General features: G+C 37.0%; 1 protein-coding gene across 4 annotated transcripts in view; it reads right to left on the bottom strand.

The window, feature by feature from the left end:
* CARMIL1 (capping protein regulator and myosin 1 linker 1) overlaps positions 1-18644 on the bottom strand; it is a 395350-nt gene that overhangs the window by 5046 nt on the left and 371660 nt on the right. Inside the window, exons 33-38 of one of the 4 annotated variants that reach the window (XM_056823526.1) lie at positions 17154-17583; positions 11600-11681; positions 9687-9920; positions 7558-7698; positions 5558-5582; positions 5137-5173 (exon numbers count right to left, since the gene is read on the bottom strand). In XM_056823526.1, the coding sequence (XP_056679504.1) occupies positions 5563-5582; positions 7558-7698; positions 9687-9920; positions 11600-11681; positions 17154-17583 (907 nt within the window). In that variant the 3' untranslated portion in view covers positions 5137-5173; positions 5558-5562. Of the gene's footprint in view, positions 1-5026; positions 5177-5557; positions 5583-7557; positions 7699-9686; positions 9921-11599; positions 11682-17153; positions 17584-18644 lie in introns of those variants that run through there. The other 3 variants (XM_007487849.3, XM_007487850.3, XM_001366559.5) reach the window with 3 other exon arrangements.

Genomic DNA, 18644 nt, shown 5'->3' with positions numbered 1-18644 from the left:
ACTGTTTGCTCTCTCCTCTTAGAACGAGCCAAAGTGGCAACAGGCAATTACATTTCTTTTGGGGGTAACAAAGAAGGAAAATGGAACTCTGCTCTTGTAAAGGAAAAGAAACAGAGCACAGGTAATCAATGTCAGACCCTCAATAACTGTAGTATTTGCAGAATGCAACTTTGATTCCTGGGATGGGGCAGATGATATCAAAAAGCCTCAAAATCAGATGCCTTTTACTTTCTCTTTTCCTCTCCAAAGATCTATTTATGCTACATGCAGATACACCTGTTTTCTTAACATAATGAAGAACTGGAGCTTATAATTAAGTGGAAAGAGAAAATTACATGAAACTACAAGATATGCAGTTAGAAATATTTTCAATAAATGAAGTTAAGATATTCTAGCATACAAACACCTGTCAAATAAACATTAAAATAGCCAGATTCAATTAAAACAGAGGAATAACCATGAGAAAAACAATGTGCAACATGCTTTGAGAACAATAGCTTCTGAGCATAAATACTGCTCAAGTTTGAAAGGAATAAGAAAAATGTTTTGTCTAAATAAAGCTGCTGAAAGAATTATTAAGGGGGGGGTGTCAACCTGCAGCTCAGCTTAAACGACTTTTTAAAATGCTGTTAATTAATTACAAACTGAACACCAAATCTCTTTCTGAAAGCAGAATGCTATTCAGTTCTCAAAGGTTTAGACAGGTGCTAGGAACTGGCACTAAAAAGAAAAAGTCATTCATGTAGAAATATGTTAATTGAAGCCCTTTAAACAAAATTACCACCTTTCTGCTGCTTATAAAATGAAGTATGTTAATGCTTAAGACACCGTAACAGGGAAGCTTCCAAAAGGTCAGTTTTTATAAAGTGATCCAATTTCAAATTCTTTTTAGGGGCAAGACTTCAAAAAGATTGCTCATTTCACTTGAGTGAGTATGAGCACCCATTTCACTATAATAATATATATATATTGTAACCACATCAAATTGTACTAGCTTGCTTTAAGGTGTTGTCCAAAGGGTAGGTGGTAAGGGGAAGAGGAATCAGGTGGCCCACTTCTCTAAACTTGGGGTAAATGACACATAGCCCACACTTGGAAGTCTGCCATAGCTTGACTTCCACTGGCATAGCCATAAAGTGACACCTCCATGTTAGAATTAGACATCAACCAATCAAGTTTAAACCCTTCCCTTCCCTCTTAGAATTAATACTGTATATTGATTCCAAAGCAGAAGAGCAATAAGGGCTAGGCAAAGAAGATTAAGTGACTTGTCCAAAGTCATATAGCTAGATCTGATTTGATATAGATATAGATATATGGATAGTTTGAGATCAGATTTAAACCCAGGACCTCCTGTCTCTGAGCCTGGCTCTTAATCCACTAGCTGCCACTTTCAAGTAAGGCTTAAGCAGCTATGCTCCAGGCAATTGTGCTAGATTCTAAGGATACAGACAAAAATGGCATGTTTGAGGGGATGCATTAACAGCTGGAGAGTCTCAGAAAAGATGCATAGAAAGTGGCATTTGAAGGAAGCTTGGATTTTCTAAGAGATGGTGATGAGGAAGATGAGTCTTCTAGGCATGGGGGTCTATGTATATATGCAAAAGGATGGAGGCAGGACATGGGATGGCATATGTGAAGAATAGGAAGAATGTACGGTTAGCTGGATCAAAGAGTGCTTGGAGGGAAATAACGTATAACACGCTTTGCAAGGTAGGCTGGAGCCAAGTTGTTAAGGGTGTTGAATGCCAGAGTAATTTGCATTTGAGGCAAGAGGCAATAGGAAGCCCCTGTAATGGTCATGGTCAGACCATCCTTTAGGAATATTACTTTGGCAGGAATGTGGAAGACAGATTTGAGAATGGTGAGCCTTGAGGAAGGAGGCTAATTAGAATATTACAGATCAGAGGGTCTTAACTAGGATGATGGCTGTGAATGGAGAAAAACTGATGGGGGGTAGGTGCTGAAAGGGGCAAGGAAATAGGAGGATATAAAAGATTGTGGAGCTACAATCGGTACTGCTTGGTAATTGACTGGGGATGTAGCTTGGAGCTTTAGGGACAATGCAGTGTCCAGGATGACACTGAGAGCACAACCCTGAGTGACTGGGACATTAGTGGAGACTACTGGTTTTAAAGAATTTAGAGTTTCAAAATGAGAATTTTGCAAACAACTAAATTGTAATTAAATCAATGGTCATGTCACAGAGTGCAGGGTATCTTAATTGAGAACATTTTCCCAATTCCTAGTTCTCTGATTCCAGCCTAGTCCCATCTTCAGGTTCACTATTTCCTTTCCCAATCAGGTGACTACTGGAATGACCTTTTGGATAATGGAAGAGCTACTACTTTTCAATTTTATAATTTGATTCATTCTTTAGAGAAAGTATGAAGTGGAAGGCCACAGGAACATTCATTTCACTACACACTGTAATTGTTAAAAATTGAGCTATCCATTCTTTATAAACAGGTCCATAAAACAAAACCGATTCAGTAATTTCAATACAAATGTCTGGAATTTGCTTATATTTATACAGATTCTATAGGTACTTTCCATAAATAGGAGTTTTATCATTTCAGAAAGGCCATTTGTCCTTAGATGTCCTTCTGTGACTATTAGGTGATTTAAGAGTAAGGTAAAAGAATCTTGTAGACAGATAAATTGTAATTATGCATAGTTATCTGAAGAAAACTGCTTCCTTTGGACACAATATTAGAATGAGAAGCATAAAGGTTATAGGACTTGCTTTTTCTCTTGGAGGAGCAAAGCCTTCTTAAACTTTTGAGCTATGGGATGTTTTGAAACTATGTTTGCAAAGACAAGTCCTTTGCTATCACTGTTTGCATAGATGAGGGTCACTGGTAGCTTTTACCTTCATATCTCTGGTAAATAGCATAGTACATGTCACAGAGAAGCTTAATAAATGCTTCTTGAATAAACAATGTTAACAAGTCCAAGGTTGATGATTCTACTACCACATGATTATTTCTGAGGGATATTTGGGTCCAGATGGTTTCCCTAATCCCAAGAGACATCTTACGAATGTGTTATAGGTCAGCTAGGAGACCAGGAATGCCTGTGGGTAAGTTCACTGCAAATCTACCACCATCCTAGAAAAAAAAAATCAGAGAAACAGAGGTAGGGCAGTAGTACCAATGAACACTCTGTGAGATCACCAAATTTTAAGCATCTATTTATAATCACCAAATGGCCATTGTAAAGGAAAGTAAAAACTCATCTCACTCCATGATCTAAAGCCCTCTTAAGAAAGCTCAAACATGAACAAACAGAGGAACATTTGTTTTCTCTCTTTGTTCTCTAGGAAACTAAAATCTCCTTTAAAAGGAGCAGCCATTAATTTTCCAAGCCATGTTTATAAGAAATAGCAACAAATGAGGAAGGACATTTCCTTTCCTATACTCCCAACGGTGAACAAATGTATTCATCTCCCTCAAAATGTTATTTAATAAAGGGCTTTTCTAAACTTTACAACCAGAGAAAAAAGCTTACATAGAAATCTTTTCCTTCTTCTAACTTTCTTATGACTTTCATTTTCACCTTGCATTCTAGAACGCCACAGGGAAAGAATTTTAAAGAGCAATATGTCCAAAGAGGGAGAAATGCAATTGGCATTTCCCCCCATTTTATTAAATAATCACAGAAAATTCCTATCCAGATGGACATATATGGCAGAGACATATTATTATTTATTGGATTTATGCCATTTCTTTCCTCGAAAGAGCTCATGTTGTTGTTACCACTATCTCAAACTTTATGCTAAGTTTCCACAATAAAAGGTAGTCTTTATATAGTGCATTAAGGTTTGCAAAGTGCTTTTCAATTTGCTCCTCACAACACTCTTGGGAGGTAGGTGTAATTACTATCCCTATTTTATAAATGAGGAATCTGAGGCAGAAGACTATTAAGTGACATGCTCAGGGTCACACAGATAATAAATATCTGATGTAGGATTTGAAATCAGGACTTTCTGATTCTGAACTGACTGTGCTGTCCATTATACTGCCCAGCTATTGCAGGGGAAAGAGACCTAGACTGAGGGTCAGAGGAACTAGTTTACCTGGGTGAAATCTGACAAATTCCTTTGCCTTTGTAGATAGTAACTTTAATATAGTAACTATAGATAGTAACTTTAGTAAAGTAATTAAAGATAATAACTTTACTATAGTAACTATAGATAGTAACTTTACCTGTAGAATAAAAGGGTCAGAAGACATCATTTCTAAGGTTCCTTCCAGGTATAACATCCTATGACTCTTAAGACTCAAGTTGGTTTATATAACTCTCTGAACATACCTAAAAAGAAAATGACCAAGAGTGGAGCAGTAACTAGGAAATTTAGCACCTAGGGCGCCAAGCACATCTTTTGGTTGGAAAGAAGATATGGTCTCTGAGAGACAGAGGTTAAGATTTGCTTCTGGAGAGGTCATTACATGGGGGAAAAGGGAGATGAAGAACTCACTCTAGCCCATCTGGTAGCTTCTTATTTTAACTAATTGTCCTTAAGAACTAGGTGCCATGGCTATATGTTGTTTTTAACCTTCTGGAAGTCTGCAAGTGTTGCCAGTGTCCTCTAAATCCAATGCCCCAGGACACCGTGTGGTCCCTTCACAGTAGTTATAGTTCTGCCAAGAAGACTGAGAACAGAAAGGGAAATAGTAGGGAGATAGGCTTTTAAAAATAGCAAATACATCAGAAAGGAAGCCTGGATGCCAAGCAATAAGTCATTCCTTCCCCACAATAAAACCCACTCCTCTGGGAATGCTCTGGTTGGTGTATCAACCCCAGATTTTTCACTTTTTCCTAAGTATTTGGATGGGGGCATTGGTTAAAGTGGAAGGAGGTCATTGTGTTTGTAGACTAAAAGGATATTTACTGTAATCTGAATAATTTCCCAAACTCCCTCCCATGGAATGGAACACAATGAACTGCCTTGCAGCTAAATGTGAATCTTAGTGCCAGTTCTTAAGCATTGATTCCATGAAAGATGAAAATTGAAGGTTCTAACCATTTGTTGGCTGTGACTTCCTGTGCCCAACTGCATTCACTTCCTCTTCCGCAGTGGTGGAGTACAGTTTTGAAGATCTTTTCCCTCCACTGGTGAACTTGTCATTGTCATGGTCTGAATCTCTTTTGTTATAATCTCCTGTTTGTTCTACTGGGGAAAAGGGATTCATTTTACCCCCTTGTCAATATTGGCAAATAAATCCATGTGTGGAAGCTAATATTAAGAAAAAGAATTTAATATTATCTTATCCACCCCACTTATCATGATTCAAGGGAAACAGGGCATCTATTCAGATAGTCTCAGTCCTGGGCATATCTGCTGTCATTTACAGAATTCAACAGCCAACATTATGGAAATGTAGTGCAAAATGAAGTGTGCTTTGAGATTGCCCCCAAGAAGTTACTTATAAAATAAAACAAAACAAAAAAATCTTATAAAGTGCACCTTATTTCCATTTTGGTTCTGCAATGGATAAAAAAGAAATAAAACACATTCACTATGGAATAATCAGGAATAATTGCAGTGATTTACCTGTTTCAGAAATTAGTTGGGCATGCTAGTCCAAAGGAAAGCACAGAACAAGGAAAACGGGAGTAATTGGCATGAAGAAAGCGTACAAAAATTGGAAACAGTATGATTAGGAATTTTTTTCTAAAGTAAGAGGCAGTATTTATTCACAAGCAACTCCATTTCCCGTGGTAACTCTAGTTGAAAGGCTGATAACGACTATTTGTGAAACCTTTAAATGAAAGTTTCACCACCTTTGATAAGCCTGTTTAAATCTGTTCTTGAATTGTATCTCTTCTCAATGTACTAGGTCCCAGGCTCAAAGTGATGTTATCAATCTGAGTTACTGTGACTTGTCTTTTTTGAAATTCATATTGTAAAACAGTGTATTGCACAGCTGACCTTCATCATCTCCACCCCCACCCCCAGCCTCAGAAATAATATTTTTATGTACCCCTAAAAAGGGCACCACCTGTTCCTAATAGCTGCTGGGAAAAGAGCCAAACACCTACTCCAGCTCCCCTGAAATGTATTAGAAGCAATTCAACTCTTTCCTCCATTTTTCTGGAAAAGAAACAAGAACATTTCAAACTGGGCAAGGCCATGCCCATGGCATTCTACATTTCATTTATTAAAACATCTGAGGTAGGGTAGACTCCTCTTGGTTACTTGAGGTTAATTTAAAAGAACTCAGTCATTAAAGAAAAAAAAAACAACTAAACTTTCAACTTTTACCTACTTCAAAGTTTTAATTGTTTTAGAACAAAGAGCCATTTTGCACTTCCTCCCTCCCTAACAAGATTTTCCATTTATCTTTTGGAGGTGCCTAAAGTTGGACACAGTTTTAGAGAAAGAAAGTATAGAAAATGAAGAGAAAAAAAGAAAGAAGAACATCTCCCCCCTACCCCCCAGGAAAAGGTTGCTTGTAAATGCTATTTACTGACCAATGTCATTGTCACCTTGCCAACACTCTAGGAGTTTCTCTTGCATGGAGTATCATAATACAAAATAAAGGGTGCAAATGACGTTTATTGCCCTTTTTGAGGACTATTGGTTAAACAATTTCTGTCAAAACTCTGGATCTAGATTTTCAACCAATGTTTTCCTATTTATGGTCTCTACCCAGAAGAGGCCAGATGCCCTAAAATGACCTAATGTTGACTATGGAACAGGAAGACAGAGGTTTCATTTTATTTTATTTCTTGATTTGTGATTTTCCTAACTCACAAAAGGGATCAGAAGCACTTTCTTACCATTTACTTGAGCCCAACAGCCATTATTTAATAATTTGACAAGCTCTGGGAGATCAAGAAAGATCTCACACACAAAACCCTCCTGAAGAGAAGGCAGAAGAAAGAACCCTTGCACAGACTGGTGATCCTTCTTGTTTTGATTATGATGTTCAAGCCACCAATCTATTACGCCTTTGATACAATAGCAAGTGTATTCATGACATATAACAAAAGGGCATAACTGCTCCTTGGAAGTGTTCATTGAGGTGAATACTGTAGGCTTCTGGACACAGAAAAGCTCCACTACAAGACCTAGGGAGCTCATTTGAAGCAATAGGGGTGTCTCAATCCCTTGTGTGTGCTCTCTCTTGAATCCAATGTGTTGGATCTTGTGCTAAGAAGGCTTTTCTGATAAATGACTGAGTCCAGAAACCAAAAGGTGTTTTTTTGAGAGGACCCCACTAACATATTTACCTAGAAGTTATCCTTGAGTGAATTTATGGGGGAGCCTCCAATGCAGAGTCCAGTGACTAGTCAGAGAGAACTTTTTCCTACAGCTACATTGTAAGTCCAATTTATTCCAACACCTTATTAAGAAAACACATGCTTCTTGGCTTGCAAAATCAAGAAATTGTAAATTACCATAAATTGACCTGGGGGAATATAATACTTAGTCAAACCATATGAAATCCGCTTAATTATCCCAGGGCTGTAGATAGTATAGGATTTTCCTTGATACATTTAAGAGGAAAGAAATGGAGCAATGTAGACCTAGAGAAGAGACCATCTTACCTTCTTGGGGAAATGACCTTGTTGTAGGCTGGGGGCTACTTTGGCCATCTCTGTCTTTATCAGAAGGAACTTTCTTTAGAATAGGTGGAAGCAAAGCAACTTTAGGGGAACCTGGGCCGGTTGGAGAATCTGGGATATCCTCTATGGAGACATAAACAGACAGATGAAATTCCTTAACATCTAAGAGCATGAGTCAGGGAGGGAACAGACTGATATGATAAATGACTTAAAAAATAGAGTTTTGTTGTCTTTTGACTCAGGAAAAATTTTACATTTCAGCTCAGAATCACAGCACTGGCAAATAATGGAGATAAGAATAACAAATTTTTATAAAAGGTTAAACCTTGCACAGACATGACTCAACCTCATAGAGGTAGGGCATGACTGAATTTGTAAATTAACCAAATGTTCCATTTTGTTTCAGGGTTGAAGGGTGTTTGATTTTCTATCTAGCATCCTATCTATACTTTCTACATCTAGCACTGCCTTCTTTTGTTGTGAAGGAAGATGCCCAATAGATACTATGATCATAATCATGATTTGAAAACATGCTTTTAAAGAAAAAACAAAACACCCCATTGTTTTTGTAACTCCAACCCTAGCAATTCCTTGACTCTACTTTTCTACCTTTTCAAATGAAGCTATTCTACAGGGCATCTTTTCTAATTCTATTTTCTCATTGTGAGGAATTTCACAACTTATTTGGAAGAAAAGTGAATAAATCTAGGCAGGAATTGAATGAAGTTCAAAAGCATTTGCCTTAAGCTGTACCTCTTTCTTGCTACCTGTAATTATTCTGGTTCTGCACACTGGGTTTTGGAAGGGACTAATGGCCTATAGTGGCTAAGTAAGATTGATTAGCTTGGCTGCTGTGCTTATGAGAGAAAATTGGGAGAGAAATATAAGGAGTAGCAGCCTGGGAATGGGGCCATGGGATGGTAGTACTCTCCATATTACACACATGCTGTGTGCCTATTGATTGGGAAAAATATTGACGGTGCTGACCTCTTTACATTTACACACACACACACACACACACACACCTATACTTTTTTACTCTGCTTGTTTGGTGGGGTAGAGAGTTCTGCTTGCTTAAGATGCTTGCTTGTGGGAGATAGAACAGTAAAGGGGAAATGGAATTGATATCAGAGAAGGATAAAGAATCAAGTAAATTGGTTTCTAGACAGGGAAGTGGGTACAGGGGACAGAGCCCTGGTCCTGGGGTCAGGAAGACCTGAGTACAAATGTGGCTTCATACACTGCCTAGCTATGTGATCCAGGAAAAAAAATCACTTTACATTTCTGCCTTAATTTCCTCAAATGTAAAATATAATAGCACCTATCTCCCAGAGTTGTGGCAATGATTAAATATGATAATATTTGTAAAATATTTAGCAAAGGGTCTGGCATATAGTTGGTGAGGAATAAATGCTTGTTTCCTTCTTTCTAACATGTCCTGAAATTTTTCTACCACCCTGGTCTTCAGATGCTAGTTTAGAAATAGTATGCTCGCTGATCTGAGGTTAAGAGAAAAATAAATTATTTTTGTTCTTGTATTGCATGGTTAAAAATGACAACTTTGTATCAATTATTTGCATGCATGTTATGACAACAGGTGTTAGCCACATAAAATGTAGAAAAGCTAGTTGAATATGATTCAAGGCTATAGAATTTTATGAATTCCTTATGATTTCTCTTTGTACTCTCACTGGACATATTATCTATGAGTCATGTTTAACTGCCACTCTTTTAGATGATAAATCAGATTTAGTATAAAATGAAAAAAAGCCAATTTAATTCGCCCAGGTCCTTCCTGTTTTTTATGCTTACTATCTGTGTGGCTTACAGATTTAAAGCTAGATGGGACTTAAGAGGCCATCGGATCCAAAGTCCTCATTTTATAGATGAGGAAACTACCGCCCATACATACAAATTAGGTTTGCCCATAGTAAGTGGCAGAGCTGGGATCTGAACCCAAGTTCTTTGACTCCAAATCCTATGCCTTTTCCACTCTTCCATGCTGCCTTCTTCCATAATGTACATTTCTCAGAAGTTCCAGTTTCTCATGCTTATAAGAACTACCAGTACCATCACCATATTTTGATTCAGTGGCAAGTGACATCCCTTACCAGGACGAGAAGAAGTTCTTGGTTTCTGTGGGACTGTGGGTCGGGCTGCCAAGGCAGGTTTAGGGGACTGAAGGAGGGGTTTGGGGCTGGTAGGCGTATTGGAGGAACTCCGAGGTCTTATTCCGATGTCCATTTTGGGATCTATTTTGGTATTTTTCTCTGGTGTTGCTGGAATGGAGTCACCTTTATTTGCAGCAAAACGGTTCTCTGGAATACCTGGAGGCAGCTTGGGTACTAGAAAGAAAACAGATACATGCTACATAAAATTCTAGGACATTACTACATAACTAATATGGTTTATTTTTTTTTAAACCCTTGCCTTCTGATTTAGTATCATTTCTAAGACAGAAGAACAGCAAGGGCTAGACAATTGGGGTCATACCAGTAGGAAGTGTCTGAGGGCAGATTTGAACCCAGATTCTCCCAACTCCAGCCTGGTACTCTATCTACTATGCTAACTAGCAGCCCCCATTTTAAATCCTAGTTATTTTATATTAGATTCTTCTTGAAAGCCTGAAAAGCTTTACAAAAAAGCAAATTCCTAATAGTATTTTTCCATATACATCAATTCAGTCAACTAATAGGCTGTCTAATAATTATACAAGGTTAATAATACATATATTGCACATCAAATATTTTAAGTCTTTTTAAATTTTTGTTATTAAATGGCCTATGGTAATAAATTACTTCATGAATATAAAATGACTATTATGGACAATTATAATAAAAGTTCTATTTTAATTTCCTGTTTGTGAATCTTGGGATGAATGGAGTGATGGGAGGCTGTGGTGATAATTGTCTTTCTTTTTTTAATCAACAAACACTTATTTGTCTTTCAATGATATATAGAAACAATTTTTGACAATTGTTTTCTGATATTTTACCATTCCTATTCTCTTTCCTTCTCTTCCCCCCTTTAACCTTTGATAAAGGTTAAACCAGTGCTTTCATGCAATAAATATCTCCATATTGCTCATGTTGTGAGAAAAGACACATATCACACAACAATAAATAGGTGGCAGTCTTTCAGTGGCTGATTCACACTTTAGAAGTGAAAGCTTCACAAAATTTTAGATTAGAAATATTTTATTTAACCAGACAAAGTTCCAAACTATATTCCAACACTTGCATTACATGGTAACAACAGAATGTAAACTCCACGAGGGCAGGCACCATTTCATTTTTGCTATTGTAATTCTAGTGCCTAGCACACAATACATCCTTAATAAAATGTCTGATTGATGTAGCCATGCCAAACATTAGCATAGCAATATTTGCTAGTTTTCCCTTTTATCACTTTAGCTAATCTGGCAGGTGTGAGATGATAGAGAATTTTGATGTGCATTTCTCCCATCAATAATGATTTAGAGACCATTTTAAAATCTGGTTATTTCTACCTTTGATTTCATCATCTAAAAACTGTCTGTTCATGTCCTTTGACCATTATCAACTGGGCTCTTTAATGTAACAAACAAATAAATTTAAAAATTACTCACCCCCACCCCCCAATGAATTTCTGGTGTGCATTATATGTAGATGCTTCCCATTTCAGTTATGTATGTGATCATTCTACTTAAATAACTCAAAGGACAAAAGAATTTAGCAGATGTATTTAAATAGAAAATCTACCTCTCACAAATCTGCTAAGAAGGTAGCATTTAGAAAGAAATATCTTCCCTGTATTGTAAAAGAGGCAAAAGTAGCAAAGCTAATTGTGGAAGATTTGTGGTTTTTGGGAGGGTTGGAAGGTTGTGTGCTCAAAAGATTTCTATGATGCTACAAGATGGTACACAAGCACCCAAAAGCTTATGTCCTACTTCTTGACCATTAACCTTTCTTCTTCCATATCTTTACCATAACAGATCAGGGCAAGGGTTGTTCATAGTAAGAAAAAGAAATATAGCCTAATTTACCTGCTCCACTCCCATCTGATCGTTCCATATTGCTTAAAGCAGTTGAAGAAACATCCTGAGTAGAGATTTCATTTCCAAGTTTCTAGAAAAATACAAAAATTCCCCCACCCCAATAGTTACTTAATGAATTTTTAAAAATTACAAAACAAAATCACGTTTAACAACTCATCACAGAGCAGAAAATAGATATACAGTCTTAGCAAATTTCCCTCTACTCTTTTGAGCATCTTCAAAAAACCTGTCCCTCTTTAGTTCTTGAAAGTACATTCACAGGCCATATTCCTATGAAGATGAGAATAAGAGATGAAATCTATAAAAAAATTATTTTTTGTAATTTTATTGGTGTTAGGGAACTTCTGGTAAGAAAACTCCCTCTTACCAATGCAGATCAGGAAATGTTCTGCAACTTAGATTATTAGAGTGTTGGTTGGAGACTCTTAAGAAATTAAGTGATTTGCTTATAGCCAGCTGGTATGTGTCAGAAGCAGGATTTGAACACAGATCTTGAAGGATTCTGAGACCAACTCTCTATCTAGTACACCCTATTTTCTATCATATAGTCTTAGAATGGATTTCTGTTGCTGGCAGTAATTAGTAAATCTGCATGCATTCTACCTTCCAGGAGACCCACGTCTGGTGGTAAAAGGTAGAGCAAGATGTGCTTTGTGGTGGGGAGGGAAAGGTAGAGCGAAGATGGTAGCAACCCAGACGAACTCTTCCAATATTGTCCTCCAATCAACTTTAAAATAATGCCTTAAATCAAATTTTGTAGTGATAGAGCTAATGAAAGGTCTAAGCATAGACCAAGAGAGCAGTGACCACCCTCTTCCCAGATCACACCACTGTGGAAGAACTGAAAACCTACAAATCCTTCCAGAACTAGCTTTGAAATCAGCCTGAAGCTTGAGACAGTGCCTCTACACCAAAAGGTGAGAAAAGCCCAACTTTAACAAAAAGTTCAGTCAAGAAATAGGCTAGAAAAGTGAGTAAACATCAACAAAAAGAACTTTACCATAAAAAGCTACTAGGGCAGGGAAGACCAAGTCATAAACTAAGAAGAAAATAACAACATCAAAACAGCTATAAATAAAACCTCAAAGAAAAATGCTAATTTGACACAAGCTCAACAGGAATTGCTAAAAGAGTTAAAGTAAGAGATGAGTGGAAGAGGAAAAATTGGGAAAAGAAATGAGTGATGCAAGAAAATAATGAAAAAAAGTATTAATAGCTTGATAAAAGAAGCACAAAAATTCCTTTAAGAGAACTCCTTAAAAATTCAATAGACAAAATGGTAACAGAACTACAAAAGTTCACTGAAGAAAAGGTGGGCTTTGTGGACAATTAACTGCATTTCTCGTTCAGTCCAGTATTTATGCACTTGACACAGCACCTGAGGTACTGTGCAGAAAGAATATATAGCTAGAAACAGACTGTGCTTTAGGGATCATGTATTCAAAGTGTCCTAGAAACTCTGTAGAGAAACAGAAAGACATTTTCTGTATTATTTTTGGTAGTAAAAAATTGCTAGACAGATCTTAGATATTGCTTAAATGCTTTTTTAAAAGCTTTGAACATGGAGTAGAGTCTATAAATGCCAGAGGAGATGGAAGAGAAGTCAATTTTCCCAAATCAATTCCTTTGATCTTACTGGCATTGACTGCTTTTGCTTTAAATGAAAAAACAAAACCTGCAACTAATAATCCTATGAATCAAACAATGTCTTGCCCAATGAATTGTGCAAAAAAGGGGAAAAAAGAACACAAAACCTCCCATGTGATGGAAGAATTTTAAATACTGTCTTTTCAATATTTGAAATGACCCAAGATTTCCATGTCTTTATAATTATTCCCAATGGTCTTATCCAGTAAAATGATCCACGTCCTTGCTTGGAGACAAAAATGAGGTAGAGTTAGGTTAGAAACAATCCCTGATGTTCACACAGGCTTTGATAAGCTTGTCCAAAGATGTCAGCAGGCTCAGCTTTCACAGATGGCTCATGACTGAAAATGTAAGCATTCTGGAGAAGCCCTTCCTAAGACGCTAGAAGGCATGTGGTTGTTGCTAATTCCCAGTTCTGAATTCTATTTGTAGTAAAAGATTTACTTTCTTCTTTTTAAATATATGGATGCATTTTAATTTTTTATATATACATAATTCAATATGCAACCTGGCAATGATTTATTATAAATAAATGTTTAATAAATTATAATAAATATGCTTATCCAAGAGAAACACATTCTCCCATTAGTTGTGTCCAAAAATCTCTCATTCTTTTATTCAAATTTTTTACTTTTGAAAGACTAAACTATTTGAAGACCACATAATTTTCTTGGAAAAGTAAGCCATGTCTGATTCATTAATGATATTTATCAAACTGCCATTGTCTTTGGGTTTCCAAATATAATGGAGGCCAGTTAGACTCAAAGGAGGGATTAGATTTGATCTACCTGGCTTCAGAGGGCATAAAAAGGAACTGTCAGTAGACATATTAAAAAACAAAACAAAACAAAACAAAACAAAACAAAACCAAACCAAACCAACCCTTTACCTTCTGTTTTATAATTGATACTAAATGTTGGTTCCAAGGGAGAAGAGTGGAAAAGGCTAGACAATTGCAGTTAAGTGACTTGCCCAAGTTCATATATATATATGGGAAGTGTCCAAGGCCAGCCTTGAACCCAGGACCTCCTGTCTCTAGGCTTGGCTCTCTATCTACTGAACCACTTGGCTGCTCCACTATGTAAACATTTCAAAGAGGCTGACAGAGACTGGATAGAAAGAAAACTTTTCTAATGATCAGAGCTTGCTGAAAGTAGAATGGGCTGACTTGGGAAGCAATGGAATTTAAGCCACTTAAATTAAAACCACTTAATGGGGTTTTGAAGCACAAACTAGATGGCTTTTTGGTCAGATATGTTGTAGAGAAGAATCTTGTTCAGCTAACAGGTTTAGATGGCTTTGAGACCCTTTCAAATCTGAGGTTCTAAAACTACCAGGAAGCCATGGAATAGACAGGAACAGAATAAACCCTAACACAATGAGCTTAAATAGTCTCTTGGTCCCCCCTGCCTATGTTCTAATGTTTTATTAGCTTATAAATGGAAGGGGTTGTTATTTCTATAGCTCTCCTTATGCAGGATCATGGGCACTTAACATAAAAAGAGCATATAAGCAGTGATCCTGGAATGATCAAACCTGCCCCCCCCCACTTGTCCCCCAACACTGTTTTTATTTCTAGATTTTCTCAAGTAGAATTAGGATTATCAAGATTTTAAGGATTGATTCTTAGAAGGGTGGGGATAACTCAGCCTTGATAATGACTATTTAGCCCTGAATCAGATTGTTTTGTTTATGATAGCTTCACTTTATATAGTTCTCTACGTGTTGTGAACATGAAAAATGGATATGTAGCTACTCTGTGCCTGGTAATTTGTACCTCAAATCATTAATTAATTAATTGACAAGTGAAATAGTTTTTTTTATGTGTGTGAAATACAGTTTTGCTGTCCTCTGTAAAATTTCTTAATGCTTTCAGATAGCTATCTTAGTATTAAAATAAGTAGATCTTGAAACATATATCTTAACATCAAGATTTCTCAGTATTTTCAGACATATCTTAAGAGAGAATGCCTAGTTAAATATTTATATTAGAGGATGATAATTTATTTTTTCACTAGAATATCTAAAAACAACTTTAAGTTTCCAATGTCCCTAGCTTAACACCATATAATATTAAGATTTACAAATAGTTACGTTGTTGGTGAATATGCTAAGACGGATTTCCTACTCCTGAATTATGAAGAGGTATGGCTTAAATATCTATTCATCTACTTCTTAAATAGTAAGTTTTGCAAACACTAGATGGAGCCAAGAGATCATTAGTGTGAGCCTTATGCAAATGCAGACACCAATTCATATTTATTTTGTAGCTTTGAGGCAATTTACACATCAGAAACCATATAAAAACAAAACCAGCATTTGCCATTTTTCCATCCAAAGTGCAGCTGTTCATCATTAGCGGCTGTGATGAAACAAGAGCAGCTTGTGAGTGAAAACAGTAAATGTCTTCTTATTTTAAAGAAACGTATGAGAATAGATGAGAATTCAGGCAGCGTCTTGGCTATCTGACCCAGGATACACATGCATTCAAGTGAGGATTTATTCAGAATTCTGATCAATCTGGAGACACGTGGTATCATCCCTATTATTGTCTGCAGATTGCACCACCATTTAAGATACATGGTGCTTATTTGAGAGTGACTTCAGCTGAACTGTTCACTGAGCTGTTTATAACAAACAGTAACTTCAATTTGTTTAGCACTTTATAGTTATACAGTTATTTCAAAGGTAGATCTGGGACACAAAACCCAGGTTTTCCAGTGATAAGCTCTTTCTACTGAACCACATAATGTACTTATTTTACTGATATTTTAAGTCAAGTAGAAGGAAACCATTCCCTTCTGTTCACTACAAGAAAAAAAAACAAACTTAAAAACTCAATGATAATATAAAATCTAAGACCTCTCAGACTAGTTTGAGCCATCTCAACTATCAAAAGGGAGTTCAATGCTTTTTTGTAACCAGAGGAAAGATGTCCTTCTTTATCCATTTCCTTAAAATGTTTTCAAAATAAATTACTATTTTAAGCTAGTTTTTTTGAACACTTTAGTGCATGTAGGTTTTATTTTGAGATTTTTCTGGTCACCATGGAAGTTGTCAGAAAACAAAATTTAGGGGGCAGCTAGGTGGTTCAGTGGATTGAGAGCCAGGCCTAGAGATGGGAGGTCCAAGGTTTGAATCTGCCCTCAGACACTTAGTTTTGTGACCCTGGGTAAGTCACTTAACCCTCATTGCCTAGTCCTTTCTGATCTTCTGCCTTGGAACCAATATACAGTATTGACTCTAAAACAAAAAGTAAGGCTTAAAAAAAAAGAAAAAGAAAACAAAATTTACTCTCCCCCATTAAAAGGACAGTAAAAATTCAGCTGTCAATCATTTGACTAACCCAGACTCTAGTAACAATTTAACTTGACTCCCCCCTTACTCCCCTCCTTTTTTGGTTTTTGAAATCCAGGCCATACTAAACAATTTTAATGTTTAAGATGGAGAGGAAATTATGAAATGGCCAAAAGGCAGATGGTTACCCTTGCAATTATAATTGCCTTGGTTTCAACCATCTTTATATTATAACTGAGCTCTGATGACCATTATAATCCCATTTGTGTTTCTCAAATTCTTTCCCCAAGACTTAAGCATGTTCCTAAAGAATAGAATTCTTATGCCACAGACAAAACACATTCTCTTGTGAAAATGCCCACACTTTACATGCTAATGATCTACCAGGACATTTTGGACTTTGGGAGTTTTTCTGTTCTGTGTCCCTTCTTTATGTAAAAGCTTACTATCCAAAATCCATAAGAGGAATTAAGGGTTCATATAGCTTTTTATTTTATGGATTTGTATTGCATGGTATTTCTGTATTTTTCCATTCAACTTCAGCATTCTACTGTAACGAAAAATCAATCAGGCTGAAAAGGTATCCTCTTTCCCTTACCTTTTGGGCAGAAGCTGCTCTTCTTTCCTGCTTGGCTTTCATTTCTGCTAGCAGGCCACTACCCATCACCTGAACTCCATACCTTCGCCCTCCCTGGGGGCTGCTCTTACTATCACTCCGTTCTATCCTTCCAACTTCCTCCATTTGATTATCCTCAAGTGAGTCTGGTGTTTTTAACTCTTCTGTCCGTTCCGTGCTTCCATTCTGCTCCACTGGCTTTATATCCTTCTTGGGGGTGTCCACAGCAGGGTTTTTGACTGCTCCTTTTGGAGACGAAGGCTCCTCAATGACCAGGACAGTTTGTGGGCGCTCAGATTTCGATCGTGACTTGATTAAATTGAGAAATCCACTTTTCCGAGAATCCCGTTTTTTCTTTTCATCTCCTCCTTCACTTGAATCATGAGAATCTGAAGCTTTTGCAGATGATCTCCTACAAATCCAAACCAAGACATTAATCCCTGGTTAGTTGGAACAATAAAATTCAAGTACAATGCAAAATAACAACATAGAAGCTGCTGGTGACATAACAGCTTTACTGAGGACTTAAAAGGGAGTAATGAAGGGGAGTAGGACAAAAAAAAAAACAAAAAATTAACCATTGGAGGAAATTAGAATATAGAAACAACAGTTAGAAACTAAACAAGGACTTCTGGGAAATTCTCCTGATGAGGGGGTCTTGAGTGCTGAGACACAGAAGGGAGTGGAAGAAGGAGCTGTTTCTCTGGGCCATTTTCAAGACACCTGTGGAGATTTCTGACACTGACAGAAATCTTATCATGGGTTCCTGTTTAAAACATCATCTAGTTCCTGTCAACAAACCTAAATTTCTCTGAAGACTTTCATTCCATGAACTATTGAGATACTGGACTCAAATCAGTGAGCAGTGCTCTCTCCTCTATTCTACCTCTCCCCTGCCTACAAGTAAACTTTTTACTTCAGTAATTAGATTATTTAGAAAAAAGATTTAGGGCGACCTACAACCCCTCTAACCTTTGCCCTTTGCCCCAATCAACAATTAAATCAAATAAGCAATCAGAGAGTGAATCCAATCTTGCTTATTTACATCTAGATAGTAAGCCCATTGGCAGATTCCATTTTGTTGCCAGTTTTCAAAAAGACACAATGGGGAGGGTTGTGATTGCCCCAAAGCAGTGCATATCTGGATTGAGGTCCCTCATACCTCTCCCTGTAGAAGACTTCCCTGCCACCCTTGAGGATTGGCACAGCCACCAAGGGGCAAACCTTCACTGAGGAGAGATTTCCATTTTATCTCCCTCAAGCAATTCAGGGACTCTGTGAATAGTGAAGAAAGCCATTTTCATCAACCCTTTCCTCACTGCCTTTAACCTTCATTTCTCCATCTAAGGAGTGTGAGTCCCCCAAAGTTATAAGGAATAGGGAGCAGTTAAGATCTTCATCTTTCCAAGATTGGAAAAGTGAGGCATAAATGTATTAAAGGATTAAAATAGCAAAGAAAATCATTGTCTGAAC

The sequence above is a fragment of the Monodelphis domestica genome, chromosome 3, assembly GCF_027887165.1.
Source record: "Monodelphis domestica isolate mMonDom1 chromosome 3, mMonDom1.pri, whole genome shotgun sequence".
Lineage (NCBI taxonomy): Eukaryota > Metazoa > Chordata > Mammalia > Didelphimorphia > Didelphidae > Monodelphis > Monodelphis domestica.
The sequence above is the reverse complement of the archived record's forward strand: the minus strand, read 5'-3'. Positions and strand labels throughout refer to the sequence as shown.